The 18842-nt window shown below is 38.6% G+C and overlaps 2 protein-coding genes across 4 annotated transcripts in view; both read right to left on the minus strand.

The window, feature by feature from the left end:
- Positions 1-18842, minus strand: part of OXR1 (oxidation resistance 1) — a 485930-nt gene that overhangs the window by 330590 nt on the left and 136498 nt on the right. The gene's annotated exons all lie outside the window — the stretch shown is intronic.
- On the minus strand, positions 3653-4624 carry LOC133758309 (non-histone chromosomal protein HMG-14-like). The gene has a single exon (XM_062189478.1). The coding sequence runs from the start codon at positions 4622-4624 to the stop codon at positions 4319-4321; it is 306 nt and encodes a 101-aa protein (XP_062045462.1). The 3' UTR covers positions 3653-4318.

Below are 18842 nucleotides of genomic sequence, written 5' to 3' on the forward strand. Positions count from 1 at the left end.
TTCCAAATAAGTAAGTAAATAAGATGAGAGAGGGAGATAAGATCCTTTTGCTGCAGGATGACTGGAACCAGCTATACCCTTAAACTTTCCCTGAACCTTTAAAATCTGTGCTTTCTGACAGTGAAGGGTGAGGAAATATGTCACATGAAGAATGGCTGTCATACTTGGGCTGCTGAGCCTGAAGGAGATAGGGGAGTTGATAAGTTCATGTGCTATACAGAAAAGAAGGAACAGTCTCAGAAGATCAGACAGCCAAGGAAACGTACCGTATTGTTTTAAGGTCACCCATCCCATCCTGTGTAATACACGGAGAGTCTGTAATAGCTTTTCAGCTGGGACACAAAATCATACCCAGAAGTCCTCCCAAAATAGTCATGCAAATGTGATTAATTTCAGTTTTTATGAATGATTAAACACACATGGATATTTATCAGGCACGGGCACTTTCTTTCAGAGTAACAGGATCATTATAATTGATGGTAATTAGTGAGAAGACCTGTCTGAATAACTGAAAAACCCAGATTAGCAAGTAGTTTTGTAGCAATCTGTGTTCAAGTAGACTCCATAAACAGTAATAAAACCAGCAAGAAAGGTGTTGTTGCCAGGAAGGGTCCTTCAGAATCTGCATTGGTGCACTGCCATTCAACATCATTTGCAAAGAGGGAGACTGTCATTTACATGCAAAAGTGTGAACTTTTAGGTTTGCACAGGGACTAAACCTTTTAGAAAAAAAGAAGTTTCATGTGGTCACTGTTATAACAAATTTAACTGCTAGGTAAAATAAAGCAAAAATATGTATTTTTTATAAATAACTGAACAATAAAAAAGCAAGGAAAGAAGATTTAAATGAATCTTCATTTCAGCATTGTTCAGGAAAGTTAAAAACTAAAAGTAACTAAAATATAATAGCAGGAGAATGTTAAAATGACTAGACTAGACAGATGAATAGAGAGAGAAAGCAGTTGAAGGGTACTTCAAAAAGTTAATGGAAAATGCAATGAAGAGATCAATTGTGATACAATTTTTTTAAATGAAAGCATAGGTTTTTAATAATATGAATTTCCACAAAAAATTTTGAGGGCTATTTGTTAAGGGACAGATTGATCTCAGTATGAATATATTTTGAAAGCAATGTTGAGAAAAGCAGGTTGCCATAGGATACAAACAGTATGAAACAACTGATACATAATTTCAAAAAACAGAACACTTAGTCCTATATTTCTTCACTCAACATATATTTTCAGATACCTACTTTATGCCAGTCATTATTCTAGCCTAGGCCAAAAAATGACAGTTCCCTGACCTACAGAAAGTTTATAATCTAGTGAGGGAATGGGCAGCAAACAGCAAATGCACACTTCATAAATGTATACACACATAAGCAAGTCTATAACACAGTGGTTTTATGGAGAAAAAGTGCCATCATCCCATATGGGTGCTGGTTCGAGTCCCAGCTGCTCCTCTTCCGATCCAGCTCTCTGCTGTGGCCTGAGAAAGCAATAGAAGATGGCCCAAGTCCTTGGGCCCCTGCACCTGTGTGGGAGACCCAGTAGACTCTCCTGGCTTCAGACAGGCCCAACTCTGGCCCTTGGGGCCATTTGGGGAGTGAACCAGTAGATGGAAGACCTTTCTTCCTATCTCTCCCTCTCACTGTCTCTAACTCTACTTCTCAAATAAATAAAGTCATTAAAAAAATCTCCATTAAAAAAAAGGTGATATGTGTTGTCCAATGTGAAGTAATGCTATAACTAGTACTGAAACAGTATTTTACACTTTGTGTTTCTGTGTGGGTGCAAACTGATGAAATCTTTACTTAATATATACTAAATCGATCTTTTGTATATAAAGATAATTGAAAATGAATCTTGATGTGAATGGAATGGGAGAGGGAGCGGGAGATGGGAGGGGTGCGAGTGGGAGGGAAGTTATGGGGGGGGGAAGCCATTGTAATCCATAAACTGTACTTTGGAAATTTATATTTACTAAATAAAAATTTTTTAAAAAAGGTGATATGGATTGAACTAGGAAAATAGCAAGATAAGATGAAAGGAGGCTAGAATTATGAGTTTTGAAAGGAGAGCCAGAAATACACATAAATACAGATAAAATTATTCACAGCAAAAAATAATAATATACAAGTCAAATACATGATAATATTGCCTCTAGGATAATATGGAAAGGGAAACAGGAAAATATGGGCAAATTGAACTTTCTCCCAGTATTTTATTTCTTGAAGAAAAAAACTTTGATGTGAACATAGTCTTATCTTAATAATTTTATTTCCAAGGTTTGAGTGACCAGATGCTTGTTTATTGTCTTTATAATATTCTGATCTTTATATTATCCAATAATAATTATATTCTAATGAATAATATTTATGATTTTTCTTTGTGAATAATTTATTCATTGCTTCCTTTTTAAAAATTTTTTTAATGATTCATTTATTCATTCGACAGGCAGAATTACAGAGAGGCAGAGGTAGAGAGAGAGTGAGAGAGAGAGAGGTTGGTCTTTCATCCTATGGGTCACTCCTCAGATGGCAAAAATGGCTGGGGCAGAGCCAATCCGAAGCCAGGAACAGGAGTTTCTTTCAGGTCTCCCACATGGGTAGACTTGGGCCTTCTTCTACTGCTTTCCCAGGCCACAACAGAGAGCTGGATCACAGTGGAGCAGCCAGGACTCAAACCAGCGCCCATATGGGATGCCGGCACTGCAGGCATTGGCTTTACTCACTATGCCATAACACTGGCCTCTTCTGGTTCCTATATTTATTCAACAAATATTCCTTGAATGCCTGCTCATGCCATATGAAGATGTAGGTGCTGCTGAGGCCACAAGGTTATTTCTGGAGGTTATATTCTGGAGAAGGACTATATATTTTATATATATAATTTATTTTTATATATTATATATAATGCCATTTTGGATTGGAGACATGATGGAAAAGGAAGTATGATGACATAGTAATTTTTAATTGATTCTAGTTTTGTGTTCTTGTAAGAGAAGGACAACTTACTCAGTTTTATTCTGAGAAATATAACATTTTTATTCTTGTAGATATAAATAATAAATTTAATAAAATAGCACAGGTCATGAGATACAGTGATGCGAAGAGCTGGAGTCAGAAGCCCTGGGCTAGAACTGGGAAGTGTTGCTGTTACCTGCTCTGTTTTTTTTTTTTTTTTTTTTTTTGTCCATAATTGAGATTTTATTGGTGTTGAGAATCAACACACACATTTTAATTTGTACACAATTCTTTTTTTTTTTTTTTGACAGGCAGAGTGGACAGTGAGAGAGAGAGACAGAGAGAAAGGTCTTCCTTTTGCCGTTGGTTCACCCTCCAATGGCCGCCGCGGTAGCGCACTGCGGCCGGCGCACCGCGCTGATCCGATGGCAGGAGCCAGGTGCTTCTCCTGGTCTCCCATGGGGTGCAGGGCCCAAGGACTTGGGCCATCCTCCACTGCACTCCCTGGCCACAGCAGAGAGCTGGCCTGGAAGAGGGGCAACCGGGACAGGATCGGTGCCCTGACCGGGACTAGAACCCGGTGTGCTGGCGCCGCAAGGCGGAGGATTAGCCTAGTGAGCCGCGGCGCCGGCCATGTACACAATTCTTAACATACGTACCAAAAATCTAAAAAGCCATGAATTGTCATTCTTTTTTTTTAAAAGTTATTCCAGTAACTTTCCAGCTTCAAATTTGGAGGCAACTCTTCCTTAAGAGGCTATCAAGTACAAGTATCTTCAAATGTTGCTGTTACATAAATCCCACCCATTCACAATAGAATAGCATATACATGATACTCGAATTTTCAATCTTTCACGGCACATTAACAAAATCATTAGGAAAACTGGACTACCACAACCAAAGATGTTACAGGTGCACATGGTTCTGACAGAACAAGGAGTGGTTTTCTGCAGGAAACAATTCTACAAAACACGGGAGAAGTAACAAAATATTCAAGACAGATTAAATGCACAATTGATACTCCAAATTGCCATTTAGTATGCGATGTACTGTAGGATATAAAAACCACCCCCACCTATGGAATGTTAAGCTGACACCCAAGACAGTCAAAGCCTCCCAGAATTCAATAAGCCACTATTTTCTGGTTGTACCAAAAAATAAACAATGAGCAAATGATTTCACCTCTTAAAAAAAATCATTTACACTTAAAAAATGGGATGAGGTGGGCTTCCCTCCTTCTTAAAAATGTTTCTAGAGCTACTAAAAAACTTGCATTTACAAAATAGTTGATAAAAATATTCCTCTGGATTGTACAAGGGAGACAGGGACCACTGTAACACATGGTGTATGGTATTAATCGGACTTGGCTTCTTTCTCTTCTGCATCATCAGAGGCTGGACTCTCCTCGTTTTTCATTTCTCCGTTTTCTGCAGGCAAGTCTTCTTTAGCTTCTTGGTGAGCCACCTCGACCTGTTTTCCCTTTGCTCCTCTCTTCCCCTTTGCTGGCACTTTCTTGTCTGATGACTTATCCTCCCCGGCGGCCTTCTTGGGCTTCGCTTCCACCTTCACGGGGGCCGGCTTCGCCAACAAGCGCACCGACCTCCTCTTGGGCTCCTCCTTGGCCGCCCCTTCGGCAGAGCTGACCTTCCTCGTGGGCATGCTGGCTGCGCGGAGGGAGCGTGCCGGGTGCCTGCGGGCCGCGGCGCACCGAGAGCCTTCGCGGCGCACCGAGAGCCTTCGCGGCGCTGGGCTGCCTGGCCGCCGCCGCTCCTCCCGCCGCCCGAGCTGCTGGGACCCGCGGCGGGGGCGGTGGGAGCCCTGCTCTGGTTTTAAACACAAATTCTGTTTTTTAAGATTTATTTATTTATTTGAAAGTCAGAGTTACAGAGAGGCAGAGAGAGAGAGAGTCTTCCATCCAATAGTTCATTCCCCAGATGGCTACAACAGCCAGAAATGGACCCATCCGAAGCCAGGAGCCACGAGCTGCTTCCAGGTTTCCCATGCGGGTACAGGGGCCCAAGACTTCAGCCATCTTATACTGATTTCCCATGCTATAGCAGAGAGCTGGATCGGAAGTGGAGCAGCTGGGACCCAAACCAGCACCCACATGGGATGCCGGCACTGCAGGCGGCAGCTTTACCTGCTACACTACAGCACCGACCCCTAAACGCAAATTTATCATCACTATTATTATCACTAAATTTCATGATTAAAAATTATCCTATATCAATTTTATTTATTTGAAAGAAATAAGGAGAGAGAGAAAAAAAAAAGAAAGAGATTTTCCATCTCTGGTTTACTCTCCACAACAGCTGGGGCTGGGCCAGGTTTAAGTCAGGAGTCAGGACCCTAATTCAAGTCCTCCATGCAGATGGCAAAGCTTTAACCACTTCAGTTGTCATCTGCTGCCACCATGGTTGTACATTAGCAGGACGCTGGAATCAAGAACAGAGCTGCGACTTGAACCCAGGTGCTCCAACATGGGCTGTAGGTATCCTAAGTGGCATCCTGACTGCTAGGTCAAACACCTGCCTCCTCTGGTGCAGGGATTAAGATTTACATTAGGGCCAGCGCCGCGACTCAACAGGCTAATCCTCCGCCTTGCGGCGCCGGCACACCGGGTTCTAGTCCCGGTCAGGGTGCCGGATTCTGTCCCGGTTGCCCCTCTTCCAGTTCAGCTCTCTGCTGTGGTCTGGGAGTGCAGAGGAGGATAGCCCAAGTCCTTGGGCCCTGCACCCGCATGGGAGACCAGGAGAAGCACCTGTCTCCTGGCTTCGGATCAGCACGCCAGCCACAGCGGCCATTGGAGGGTGAACCAACGGTAAAGGAAGACCTTTTTCTCTGTCTCTCTGTCTCTCTCTCTCTCTCTCACTGTCCACTCTGTCTGTCAAAAAATAAAAAAAATAAAAAAATAAAGACTTACACTAGTAGGGACAGCCAATCTCTGAAACATGATATCTGGAATTTCGTCTGGGATGGGTTAAACATCTGAAGGCTAGAAAAACTGAAAGCTGGATCAGCATAGCTTGGGCTTCCTGATAACACAGTGGCCTTAGAATATTTGGGCTCCAACAGGCTGTGTCCTCAAGGTTACAGGTAGATACTGCAAGGATTCTTATGATCTAGCACCCAAAGTCCTAGAACATCACTTCTGCGACATACTTTTGGTCAAGCATCTCATGAAAGCCAGCCCCAACTGAAGTGATGAGGAATCACCTCTCAACGGGAGGAGTAGCAAAGAATTTCATTTGCTACAGAATCTAACTTACCTACTCAGAGATGCATTAATCTAGTCTATAATATACAGTAATAATGTTTTTCTCAGAGATTTATAAACATAATTATAATTATGGAAAATGTCTAGTAAATATAGGACCCCTAAATGGATTATTCCTTCAAACCTACAGGAAACTATTAAGGAAACTTCAAAATTACTTTCTCCTGAGATGAAGGAGGTTCAGGAAGTCTTTGAAATCCACTGGTAGCAGAGAGCATGGTGTTCCTATTAAGGGGCTATTTTTTTCTCCATCAGTTGAAAGACCATGATAGGAAGATAAGCTGAAACACTGGCTCTAAGATGTTCCAAACCCTATGCCTCTGTTTTAGTTCTCAAGGTTTCATGATTTCTATAAAACAGACAACAGCTTTGTTTCAGTAGAGGGATGCTATCATTTTATACCTGGCAGGTATTCAGAACAGCACAAAGTTAGGTAAATGAAATTTTATTCTTAGGATTATAATCAACAAACTTTTCTTCCTGAGGCAGGCGTTAATATGAAGGAAGCCTGTAATAAATATGCCTTCTTTTAGCTCAGGAATGAAATCAGATAGGTAAAGAAAACAACCTAGAGGTTGTGTATAACATACATTCCTATCTGTGCTGTAGACAACTGCATTTTTAAAAGACCAGCTAATTTCAACCCAGTGTTCCCTTTCTAGGGCTAAGCAAATTAAACTAGTCCTTTGGTTTATATAACATATAAAATTCATTGTAACTTTTTGTAACAGGCTTTTGGATATTTGGAAAATGTATTCGTTTTCCAAGGTATGACAGCTTCAGGAAACATGCCTAAAACTAATAAAATACATTAACTTATTTATATACACACACATACACAAAATGTACTACAGAAATCCTACTAAGTTTACATTTCAAAAGACCATAAATCTCTATAATCATCAATCCAAAGAGAAAAATATGATATAGATTACTGGAAAATATTTACATTCAACATGCATAAGCTTTAGATATCTTGAATTAAAAATACTGACAGGTATTTATAGGTTCTAAATAAATTTCACAATTGTATTTCCTTATCAAAATATCACTGAGAAACCTAAAAGGAATCTTAAAAAAAAGCAACCGTCTTTGATGGGGGACAGAAGAAAGATAAGTAAATTTATCATACAAATACTCCTTCAAAACAGGAGTTAAAAACTTTCCCATAAATTATCTAATACAGTTAGCATGTGTTAAATGTGACAGATGCTCTGCTGGGATCTAAAGTCAATTAGAAGGAGTTGTTAACTCTTGAAGAGTTCATGGTCTTGGACAGATGTCTTTTCCTCCCCCACTGAAGGACACAGAGAGGAGACTGAGATGCTGCGGCCAGAGGTAATAAGGCAGCCACTGTAATGAATTACAGGCAGGGGAACAAATGGTAGATATGGGTCCTAGAAAGATCACATAGTAAGTTCAAGAACCAGAATGCAAGCCCAGAGCTCAATGACTATGAAGTCTTGGCTTCTTCTTATGTTGGCCAACTCTGGATCTGAATCTTGACTTGGCCTCATAGTGGTTATGAAGTTTTAGATAAGTACCTTCCATGCTCCAAGATTCAGGCTTGGAGGTTTTGTTTTGTCTTGGTTTGTATTTAAGGATTTATTTATCTGAATGGCAGAGTTAAAGGGGGGGGGGGAGAGAAATTTCCATTCACTGGTTTACTCCCTAAATGGCCCTAATAGCCAGGGTGAACCCAGGAGCCAGGAGCTTCATTCAGGTCTCCCGCATGGGTGGCTGGGGTCCAAGCACTTCAGCCAACTTTTGTGGCCTTCCCAGGTGCATTAGCAGGGAGCTGGGTTGGAAGTGGAGCAGCCAGGACACCAATCAGTGCCTATATGGGATGCTAGTGTCGAAGGCCATGGCTTAACCCATTACGCCACAATACCATCCCCAAAGGAGGTTTTGAATGTACATTCATGATTAAGATAGAAGTAAAGTTGAGGGGTTTCCACAGTGACCTATGAGCATATGTAACATGTGCCACGTTTCCCACACGTCCCATAATCCTAAAATGCTCCCATACATTGACACTTTCATTTTGAATTTCTAACTCTAGTATATTTATTTCCTTAGGGCATGCTAAGTTGTTTAGAATTCTTCAAAATCCCCCTATACTACCAAGTCATTAGTCCATTTTCCTTAAATAAAATATTCTGTACTCATCAAACCTAGTCTATATTCTATATTCTAGTCCTATATGCAATTGTACCCAAAGTTTTGAAGACCAAGTCTAATGTCAAACACAATCAGTCACCTAGATTTCTGAAATGAAATATTGACAGTACCAGGTGCATGATCCCAGAATTCCATAGAATAATTAGTAAACATTTCCTATGGCAAAATTAGTCTAATGGACTCCATGTCCATTCCCAGCCCCTCCTCTTGCCTTCTCTACAACAGAAGGTGCTATGACCTATTCTTGAACTCCTAGCCTCTCTTGCAGATGGGAACGGGGCGGGAGGGATGTGAAAAGTTCTGCTACTGAGAAGCAGGTAAAAGTCTTTGGGGAGGAACACAAAGGGTCTCCTGAAAAGAAGGCCCAACTTTTTCCCAATCCCCTTTTTTCTGTCAAGAATAGAGGGGATACATCAGGAGGAAGTCACCGTATGGCCAAGAGAGTCAAAGTCAAACATTACAGATGCTGAGGAAGAACACAGAAGGAGTTCATTTCCTTAATAGCATCCTTATGTACTCACAGGACCCCCATCCTTCTTATCTCTAGATTTCTCTCATATGAGAAACAAATACTTTGTATTTATATAAAACCACTGTTTACAAATATGCTGTCCAATATGGTAGCCACTAGCCACTCACAGAGGTATTATATTTTAAATAAATATATTTATTTAACATCTATTAATATTTAAATAAATTTAAATATTGAATTAATATTTAAATAAATTTAAATATTGAATTAATATTTAAATAAATACATTTCACAGGTAGTATATTTTAAATAAATCAAAATTAATAAAATTAAAAAACTTGTTTCCTCAGCATGGAATGATACAACTATAGAACATTTCAATCATTACAGAAGTTTCTGTTTGAACAGTGCTGAGGAAAATTTTATTTGCAGCCAAATGTATTTTCAAAGTAGAAAGATTTCAACCGCTGCCCACAAGCTAAGGTCATATGTTCCCAGGTATCTCATTGTTTATTTCATACTGAGGTATTACACATTGATTTATCACTGGCCTTTTATCTGAGAGATTTATCCTGACCTCTCAGAGGATTAGATTAGTCTCTCAGAACATTGTCTTCACACAGCCCTAATTCATCAAGTACTCTTCATGGAGAAAATGTAGGAATTAAGAAAACTAACAATCTTATGTTAATATTACAGGAAGAGAGGAAAAACAACCACAATCACATCATAATAGTGGCAGCTGCCAAGTCAAAGCAGTTGACTATAATACAGGATAATCCCCCAGTGGTGGTTCTTAGCCCTTTCACAGTACAGCAGTCTTCCACTCTCTGCATCTGAGACCCACAGCTGCGACCCTGATTACTCTAACTCTTTTCTGCAGTTTCTCATTGGGCTTCAAGGGATACAGTCACAAATCAGGCCAAAAAAGGGTGGAGTCATGTCACAGAATTAAAATCGAAAGGAAGAAATGGCTAATGGGCAATTTCCTACAATTTTTACTTTATAACAAGAGGGAGAAATGGTGAAAATTTCTAAAACTTCTTTATTCAAATGCTTGTTTATTTGAAATGCAGTGCAATGTGGCGAGAGAGAGAGAGAGAGAGCGAGAGCAAGAGAGCGCACGCCAGAGATAGCCCCTCTGCTGATTAACTTCCACAATGCCTGTGACAGTTGGGGCCAGGACAGGCAAAAGTCAGGAGCTGGGAATTCAACCCAAGTTTCCCATGTGTGTGGCAGGGACCATATTACCTGAGTCATCACCTGCTGCCTCCCAAACTAAGCATTAGCAGGAAGCTAGAATCCCAAGTGGAGCCAGAACTTGAACCTAGAACTCCAATATGGGCTATGGGTATCCCAGGTGGCTCTTAACTGCTGAGCCAAATGTCTTCCCCCCACATACCTGTTACAAATTTCCTGATGTATTACTTTCTAAATTCAGTTTACTTATTAACTTGTAAGTCACAAAAGTGATGATAATAAGAGTATATAATATTTTACTGAGTCCTTAACAAGCCAGGCAGCCCTGCTAGTGATGTTTAAATATATGTAACCCTCTTCACAGATGTACTCTGAAATAGATGCTGTTATTATCTTAATTTTACAAAGATACTGAGGCACAAAGAGCTTGAAAAACTTGGCCCAAAGTCACAGAATGGAGTAAGTAGCAAAGCTCAAACTCAAACCCACACTGTCTACTTCCAGGGTCTTCAGTGTAATCACTGTATTCAAGTTGATCATGTCTTCACAGAAATCAATGAGAATTACGTAGAGACCTAATGCAGAGAATATCATTTTTATTCCTGTGCTCAGTGCTCCAGAAGAAACCAAAAATCATGCTGACACTTTTCTCCATCACTTACAACCCTACTTCCTGAAGGAAAGAAAGTAGCAATTATAAAAATACCAGTATTTTCTAAAACACAAGGTCACTACAGATTCAGACATGATCTTTAAGTCAGGTGTTTTAAAAGATCACATAGAAGAAGTATTGCAAGTAAATGTAAGTACTTCAGATGCATCACTACATTTTATATCATAAAAACCTAGCGAGGGAGGTATCATTATCATCCCATGTAATGGTTGAGGAAATGAAGCCAAGACAGTTGCACAGTACAAATGGCAGTCCCAGGCATCTGGTCCCACAGCTCATACTCTATAAATCAGAGAACTGTCTGCCTCTCAGCACTTTGTGTTCCAGCCCTTGACCTCTTCTCTAAGTTCACCTCCTTCTCCTCTCACCTTTGTTGCCTCTCTCCAGCTCCTTTGCTGTTTCTTACATGCTCCTTTTCAGGAAGATCGCACTTACTATTTCGTACCCAAGAGGTCTTCTTTGACTTCCTAAAATGCAGTCTGCATCCTCAAGCACAGTCCCCAGCCCAAAGTTACAGAATGAGTGAATAAGTATATCCATGTCAACTGTCCTCTGTCTGGTACATCAGTAATGATACTATGAACACAAAGGTGTTCTGTGTTTGCTTTGCTTTCCTCAATAGTCTTGTTCAGTCCAGTTGTCTTTGAACAATGGGAGGCAACAGTTCCAAGATAAAGGACTCACTCTAGAAAAAAAACATTTATCATAGAGAGCAAACTGGTCTACCTAACCATGTTACTCTAGATATTATATTCCTGCTAGCATCCTAGAAGATGAAAGAAATCAGATCAATAAGGATGAGAACTTACTGATCCCCTTCAGCATTTTTCTATTCTTTGTTATTCTTACTATTGACACTTAGTGGTAAATCTTAAACTTTCACAAAACATATTCTGGCAGAGGAGTAATAATAATCTTTAGAAGATTGTGAAAAAGTAATATACAAAGCTAAATCATATAATACTAAAAATGTGCTAAACAGCTACAAGTCTGGATGAACTGCAGAACCGTCTCTTTATTTCCTCAAGGGATTGGCCCCAAGGCATTACCCTCGCCTAGCTCCCCAACTCTCAGAATGCCAAACCCTGGGCAGGGATGCTCAAGATACATATTGTCTCATAGTCTTTAAAATATCTCTAGGTTACTTATAATATGAATACAACATCAGTGATATGTAACAGTTGATATTCCATATTCATTTGGGAATAATGACATGAGAACATCAATACATGTTCAATACAGATGTAACATTTTAACAATTTTGACCAAAGTTGATTAGATCCACTTAGTTTGATTAGATCCATGGATACAGAGGGCCGGCTATACTCAGTTTTCATGGGCTAATGTCAAATTGGTCTTCAAATAACTTTTTGGTCAATGACAAAGGAAATAGCTCAAAATAGCCTAACAAATCACAGTTTGAGGATGCTTTGAAGAAATACCTGTTGACTAAAAAGGAAAAAATTGGAATTAATAAAATGCTTAAGAAAAATATTCATCCTCTCTAGTAAGAAAAGATACAAATGAAAATAGGGTATCATTTAGAACAATTCATCAAATTGAGACAAAAATAATAATAGAGAGAGTCTAAGAAAATTAGACTCTTATAAAATCACCAGTCGAAGTAAGACCTGGTAAGAGGACCAGTGGACAAGTAGATAAAATTAACTAGTTATTTGTAATGTTGTAGACTCCTTTTCCCATCGTTTCTACCACTGTGAATCTACACTGAGGAAATAATTGTGCCTGCTGGAACATTTTGTTATATGCATGTTCCTGTAGTGTCTTCCTAATAGTGAACAAATTAGAACCAATCTAAGTATGACAAAGAGAACTAGTTAAATACATAATAGAATGACAATGGAATGTTTACTTCCAATTACTAGGAAACCATTAAAATAATATTTTTGTGAAGTATTCAATAAAATAGGAAATACTCATTATAAAGTATAGTAACAAAGTAGGTGACAAACTCTGACAGTTTGAGCCAATTTAATTGACAGGAAAATTCTGAAAAAGTGTACAGAAATTCTGGAGACGGTAACATTTACTTGGTTGATTAAATTAGAGAAAATTCTGATATTTAAGTTTTTCTACAACGGGCCAAAACCACTTTTTTGTTTCTAAGAAATGATTATTTTATTTAAAAGCCTGCATGAAAAGGAAGCTATAGGATCTCACTTCTTCCTTATGTTACTAAAGTGATATGATGGGTTATTTTTCTCTAGACAGAGACTTCTGAGAGTAGACAGAATAGAATTAATCACTTGGAGCAAAGGAACGACTCTCTTAGGAGATATATGGTTTTTCATTTGTCTTCATCTCCTGTGGTTTAAAATACTGCCCATGTGCACAAACCAACACTACGACAATTTTCCCTCTACTTTTATCTTTCAGTTTTACCTTAACTAAAGTAAAACTAACAGTAAAATCCATTGAATAAACAATTATTTTGGCCCACAACCTTAGTATAACAGAGGCTTAACATAGTAAACTCAGTTTAGAAGCATCCTGGGATTAGCTAATTTACTGCTCAGAATTTAGCCAACCTATTTTCTCAAATTGCTTCTAGAGTATATCCAAACTGTCACTCCTGAAATACAGAAATAACTTCTTACATAATGTCCCCACATTTAATTTGAATGATAGTTCCAAGATTGAACACTTAGGATTGCTGTACCAACAAAGTAGAATGACTGAAACGATAATTGATGGTTACATTTAAGAATGGATCTGGGGCCGGTACTGTGGCACAGTGGGTTAACGCCCTGGCCTGAAGCGCCAGCATCCCATATGGGCACCGGTTGGAGACCTGGCTACTCCACTTCTGATCCAGCTCTCTGCTATGGCCTGGGAAAGCGGTAGAAGATGGCCCAAGTCCTTGGGCCCCTGCATCTATGTTGGAGACTTGGAGGAAGCTCCTGGTTCCTGGCTTCAGATCTGTGCAGCTCGGGCCGCTGGGGCCAATTGAGGAATGAACCATCAGTTGGAAGACCTCTCTCTCTGCCTCTCCTCTCTGTGTGTAACTCTGACTTTCAAATAAACAAATCTTAAAAAAAAAAAAAAAGAATGGATCCAAAATCTGAAAAGTTTCAGCATTTGTATTTTGAAGGAGATAGTGATAAGAGCTACAGTCCCTCTTAAGATGTTTTTCTTGGTTAATTTTTACTTAATCGGATGCCAATTTAGTCAATTATATGAAAAACTTCCACTGGATCAGTCCACTCATTGATTCATTATGGGAGTAAATAAATAATAAAGTGGCTCAGTGCAGACACAATCAGAGCCAAGGCTGTGATCCAGTTGGCAGGACCACCTCCAGGATTAATGCTATTGAGCTCTGGAAATCAGAGACATCTAGAATTCTTGGAAAAGGCTCAATATTTATGCTGGCTAGTCAAGTGATGGTCTCTCCTGGCCAATTTGACTTTCTCTTTTAAGAAACATTCAGACCATTTACCTCCTGAAAGTTTTCTACAGTGTCAAATACCCATGTAATACTAAGTACAGTGTAATGTAATGGTTACCAGCATGGATTTTAGGATCAGGGAGAAAAGGACTCAAACTCTGACTTACAACTGAATGGAATCTGTTTTACTTTTCGTTTGAAAGGTAAGTCAGTTTAAAAAAAAACAAATTTATTTTTGTTTATATGAAAGGCACAGAGATAAAGAGATTCAGAGAGGGAGACCTTCCATAGGCTGGTTCCAGGGCTAGGCTACAGAGTGGTCCAACATTGCCTCACCTGGAACACCAGGCTCCCTTTCACATGCTCCCCATATTCCCAGACAGCTGGGCTGGGGGTATTCTCATTATGATCTCAGAGAAGCAAGGTGGGAAGCATAAAGGAACAAATGTTTGTGCAAGCCTTTATCAATTTTGTTTTTATTCCACAGGCCAAAAGCAAGTCATGTGATAGAGCTTAGGATCATATTCGGAGAAGAACACAAAATGAAAGTATGTTGGGGCCAGTGATACAATCAGGCTATAGATATAAGAATGTCTTTTTTCCATTAAATACATGCAGATGGACTAATAATGACTACATATGTATGAGAGTGACTAGTGCTAATTATATATCAATATTCTTATTATTTAGGTATTTAGGGTAGTGCTCTGCCTGTAGAGGCAATAGGAATTGCATTGTTATAATTAAACTTATTGGAAGTTCAAATTAAATTTTAAAGTCTTATTTCCAAAGGGTTTATTCATCACTGACTTGAATAATCTGGGCTGTAAGACAGCGATAATGGAGGAATTGTGACTGTCATTATTAAATATTCATTTGTCTCAAATGGATGTTGCTGACTAATTCTACACAGGACACTGCAATGAGGAAAGGAACATTGGCCTAAAATTGAAGAGGAAGTGTGATAAAATTCTGTAACTGAAGATAGCAACTTTTAGTTCTACGAGGAAGTCATAGTCATCCATGTTCTACTATAAATATCATGCACATAGATTCCTTAAAAGGCGTGATCAAAGTGAAAACAATAAGAGCACCTCTTTTCAAAAATGATACACAAGTTAATTCTAAATGAAAAATTAGTACCTATTTTTGAGATAGTGTAAATATTGTAGATTTTATGTTTTTATCTTAAAAATAAAGTTTTAGTTATTATTCAGCACAGTAAATATTTGCTCATTTAAATCATATAATAAAATGGCTGTTAGTAATACCTTATTTTGCATCACATCTTATAATTTTTCATATGTATCATTTCAAATAAGGTACCTAATGACTTAACAGACTATTTACCTCTATAAAAATAACTATGATTTTAGAGCATCTATCTTGTGCCATTTTACAGCATTCATTTAGTACTCACAACTCTATGAGGTAGCTATTTTATTACCCAAATCTTGCATATTCCAAAAACGGACTTAGACAGCTTCTGGGTTATAGTTCGCAGGATCCAGTCAGGGGAGCAGGAGTGAAGCTGCCATATGATGCTTGCATCCCACACAAGAGAGCCTAGGTACTAGTTCTGGCTCTGTTTCAAATTCCAGCTTCTTGCTAATGCATGCTCTGGGAGGCGGCAGGCAATGGTTGAAGTACTTTGGTCCCTTACACTGACACGAGAGACCTGGGTTGAATATGCAAGATGTAAACTAAGGTATTACTAATAGCCATGGGTTCTATTTGGGCAACATATAATCAATATACTTGTAAATTAGCAGAGAGATCTGATTCTTCCAACTTTAACTTCCAAATATACAACTCAGAAATATTCCAAGAGACCTAGAGAAGAGCAGAGTTCTTTATTAGCATTCTATTTTTTGTTTAAATATATATATATATATTTACATATATATATATATACACACACACACATATATATATATATTTGACAGGCAGAGTGGACAGTGAGACAGAGACAGAGAGAAAGGTCTTCCTTTACCATTGGTTCACCCCCCAATGGCCGCTGCAGCCTGCGCACCGTGCTGATCCGAAGCCAGGAGCCAGGTGCTTCCTCCTGGTCTCCCATGCGGGTGCATGCACTGTGTGTGTACATTAGCGCAGTGGGGCAATACAAACCTATGTGTTCCCAGAAATCATCCATTTGGCAGTGGGATGAAAGGTTTTAAATTTCAATTTATGCTAATAATTCTATTCTAGGAATACATTTCTCATGTACACAGTAAATTATTACAGTAGTTCAAATACAACCTATGATTAAATACAAGCATGCAGATTGGAGATACACGTTTGAGAACAATCTCTATAAAGTTCTGTTTATATTTGGCAATTTTCTTCTCTAGTAATAGTTCTGCTCTTACTGTGGATATTTATTCACAAATTAAATGCAAATCAGTTAAGTATAATATTTTTTCTGCATCTGATTGGAATTAAAATATCTTTAAAATTATTAATATTCAAGTAAGGTAAATGAAAAATAAAGGCATCTTTAATGCACAGTCAATGTACAGAACAAGTACACTGAAAATACAGCACAGTGCCTTGAATATCCTTTAAATACTAGTATCAGTTATGGCCGTAGCAATTATGATGTGATGTAATATTCACATGTTAAACTATTATAAATATAGGTTACTTTAATACTTACTATTTAATCACTAACTTCAAGAATGCAATGATCTAAATGAATACGTGATTTTATGAGATTGCATACATCCATAGTTTAATAGTTATTATAAAACACATATTTACTTTAGCATGTAAATTAAAAATAAATTTATTAGAAGAATAAATGTATTAGTAAAAACTGAGAAATTTGTTCAGATGCAGGAAAGTTATAAGAAAGAAATTTATGAAAAGGGCATTCTTTTTTTTTAGAATTATATCAGAGAGTAGACATAAATATTAGAACATAAATTCTACAAATTAACAAATATGTACAACCTTGAATTCATATTTCACATGGTGTTATAATGTTAAAACTCATCTAAAACTATCAACTTGGCTTTAGGATAGCATGTATATTTTATTTCTCCCCTTAGATTGTTCTGCCAAAATCATATAGGTTCCTATATAGAGGTATTTTTTTAAGATTTTTATTTATTTATTTGAAAGGCAAAGTTACAGAGGAGAGAGAGAGAGAGAGAATCTTCCATCTGCTGGTTCACTCCCCAAATGGCTGCCACAGCTGGAGCTGGATGATCCAAAGCCAGGAGCCAGGAGCTCCTTCCAGGTCTCCCACACAGGTGCAGGGGCCCAGGGACTTGTGCCATCTTCTACTGCTTTCCCAAGCCATGGCAGAGAGCAGGATCAGAAGTGGAGCAGCCAGGACTTGAACTGGCACCCATATGGGATGCCGGTGCTGAAGGCTGGGGTTTTAACCTGCTGCTGTGCCACAGTGCCAGTCACTATAGAAGTATTTTTACAACAGTAATTATTTTCCTTCCCTTCATATAAAAGTGGTTTCTTCTTTTCTGCCCCCAAGAATTAAATATTCTGATTTTTCTGAAAGCTCAACTTCAAAAGAAATCTGGAATTCAGTGCTTAATTTATGTGGATTGAACTGTATTCTTTTTGAAAAAAGCTTAAGTGTAAAGTCTAATTGTCAAATTCATTTCCACTGTGTTTTGACTTATATTTAATTCCATAAAATAAAATAAATTTGTCAGTTCATATTATTACAACTGTACTGGTAAATAAAAATTCCAGGTTGCTAAGAAAATCCATTGAATTCTTACTGACCAAATGTGAAACAAAGAACCAGAAGGGTACCAGGAGGCTTCCCAGGACGACACAGCAATTCAGAAGGTCACAGAACTGAAGAATTCAGACAGCCCCAGCCTAGCTGACTGGGGGGACTCTGCAGCTTCAAGAAAGGCATGGAACCTGATGCAGAAGAACAAGTCTCCTTACAGGCTTCATGGCTTTTCAGATCCCCAAGCCTCTACCCATATAATGTCTCCATTGCCTGAGGTGTCACGTGCAAATGTCCTATGAATAAAAATGACTGTTTCAATGCAGACAGTGATGTCACTGATGATAAGCAGGGAAGTGAAATATCTTGCTTATGATATGTTTCAGATTATAGTATTATATGTACATTTTTTATTTAAATAGCAGAGAGACAGAGAGATTTCTTATCTGCTGGTTTATTTCCCAAATGCTCACAACAACCCAGGACTGGGCCAGTTCTTTATCGGGAGCCAGGAACTCAACCTAGGTCATCCATGTGCATGGTAAGGACTCAAGAAATTGAGCCATCCTCTGTAGCCCTATTCCCCACCCATATACTTTATGAGAAAGTTGACATTAGAAGCATAGTCCATACTGAAACCAGGTCTTCCACTAGTGGAAGCAGGTGTCCCAAATAGCATCTTAACTACTGTGACAGATGCCAGCCCCATTAGTGTTATTTTTTAATGGCTATGAGCATATTTTTTCAAAATCAGAAGGAACTTATTTTCTGAGTACTAATACTCATGTAACATATGTTCATTCTAAAAAATGATTCCAAGGATATAAAAAGTGAAATGATTCTGAATCCCACCACTGGGAGATAATCACTGTCAACATTTTCGTGATTTGTCTTCTAGACTTCTTTGTGGATACACACACATAATACAGATGAACATGCACCTATCTATCAACCTATCT

This window comes from Lepus europaeus, chromosome 4 (assembly GCF_033115175.1).
Source record: "Lepus europaeus isolate LE1 chromosome 4, mLepTim1.pri, whole genome shotgun sequence".
In the NCBI taxonomy this organism is placed as follows: Eukaryota; Metazoa; Chordata; class Mammalia; order Lagomorpha; family Leporidae; genus Lepus; species Lepus europaeus.

Coding starts and splice junctions, on each gene's coding strand:
- LOC133758309 (XM_062189478.1), bottom strand. CDS start 4,624: ATGCCCACGAGGAAGGTCAGCTCTGCCGAAGGGGCGGCCAAGGAGGAG.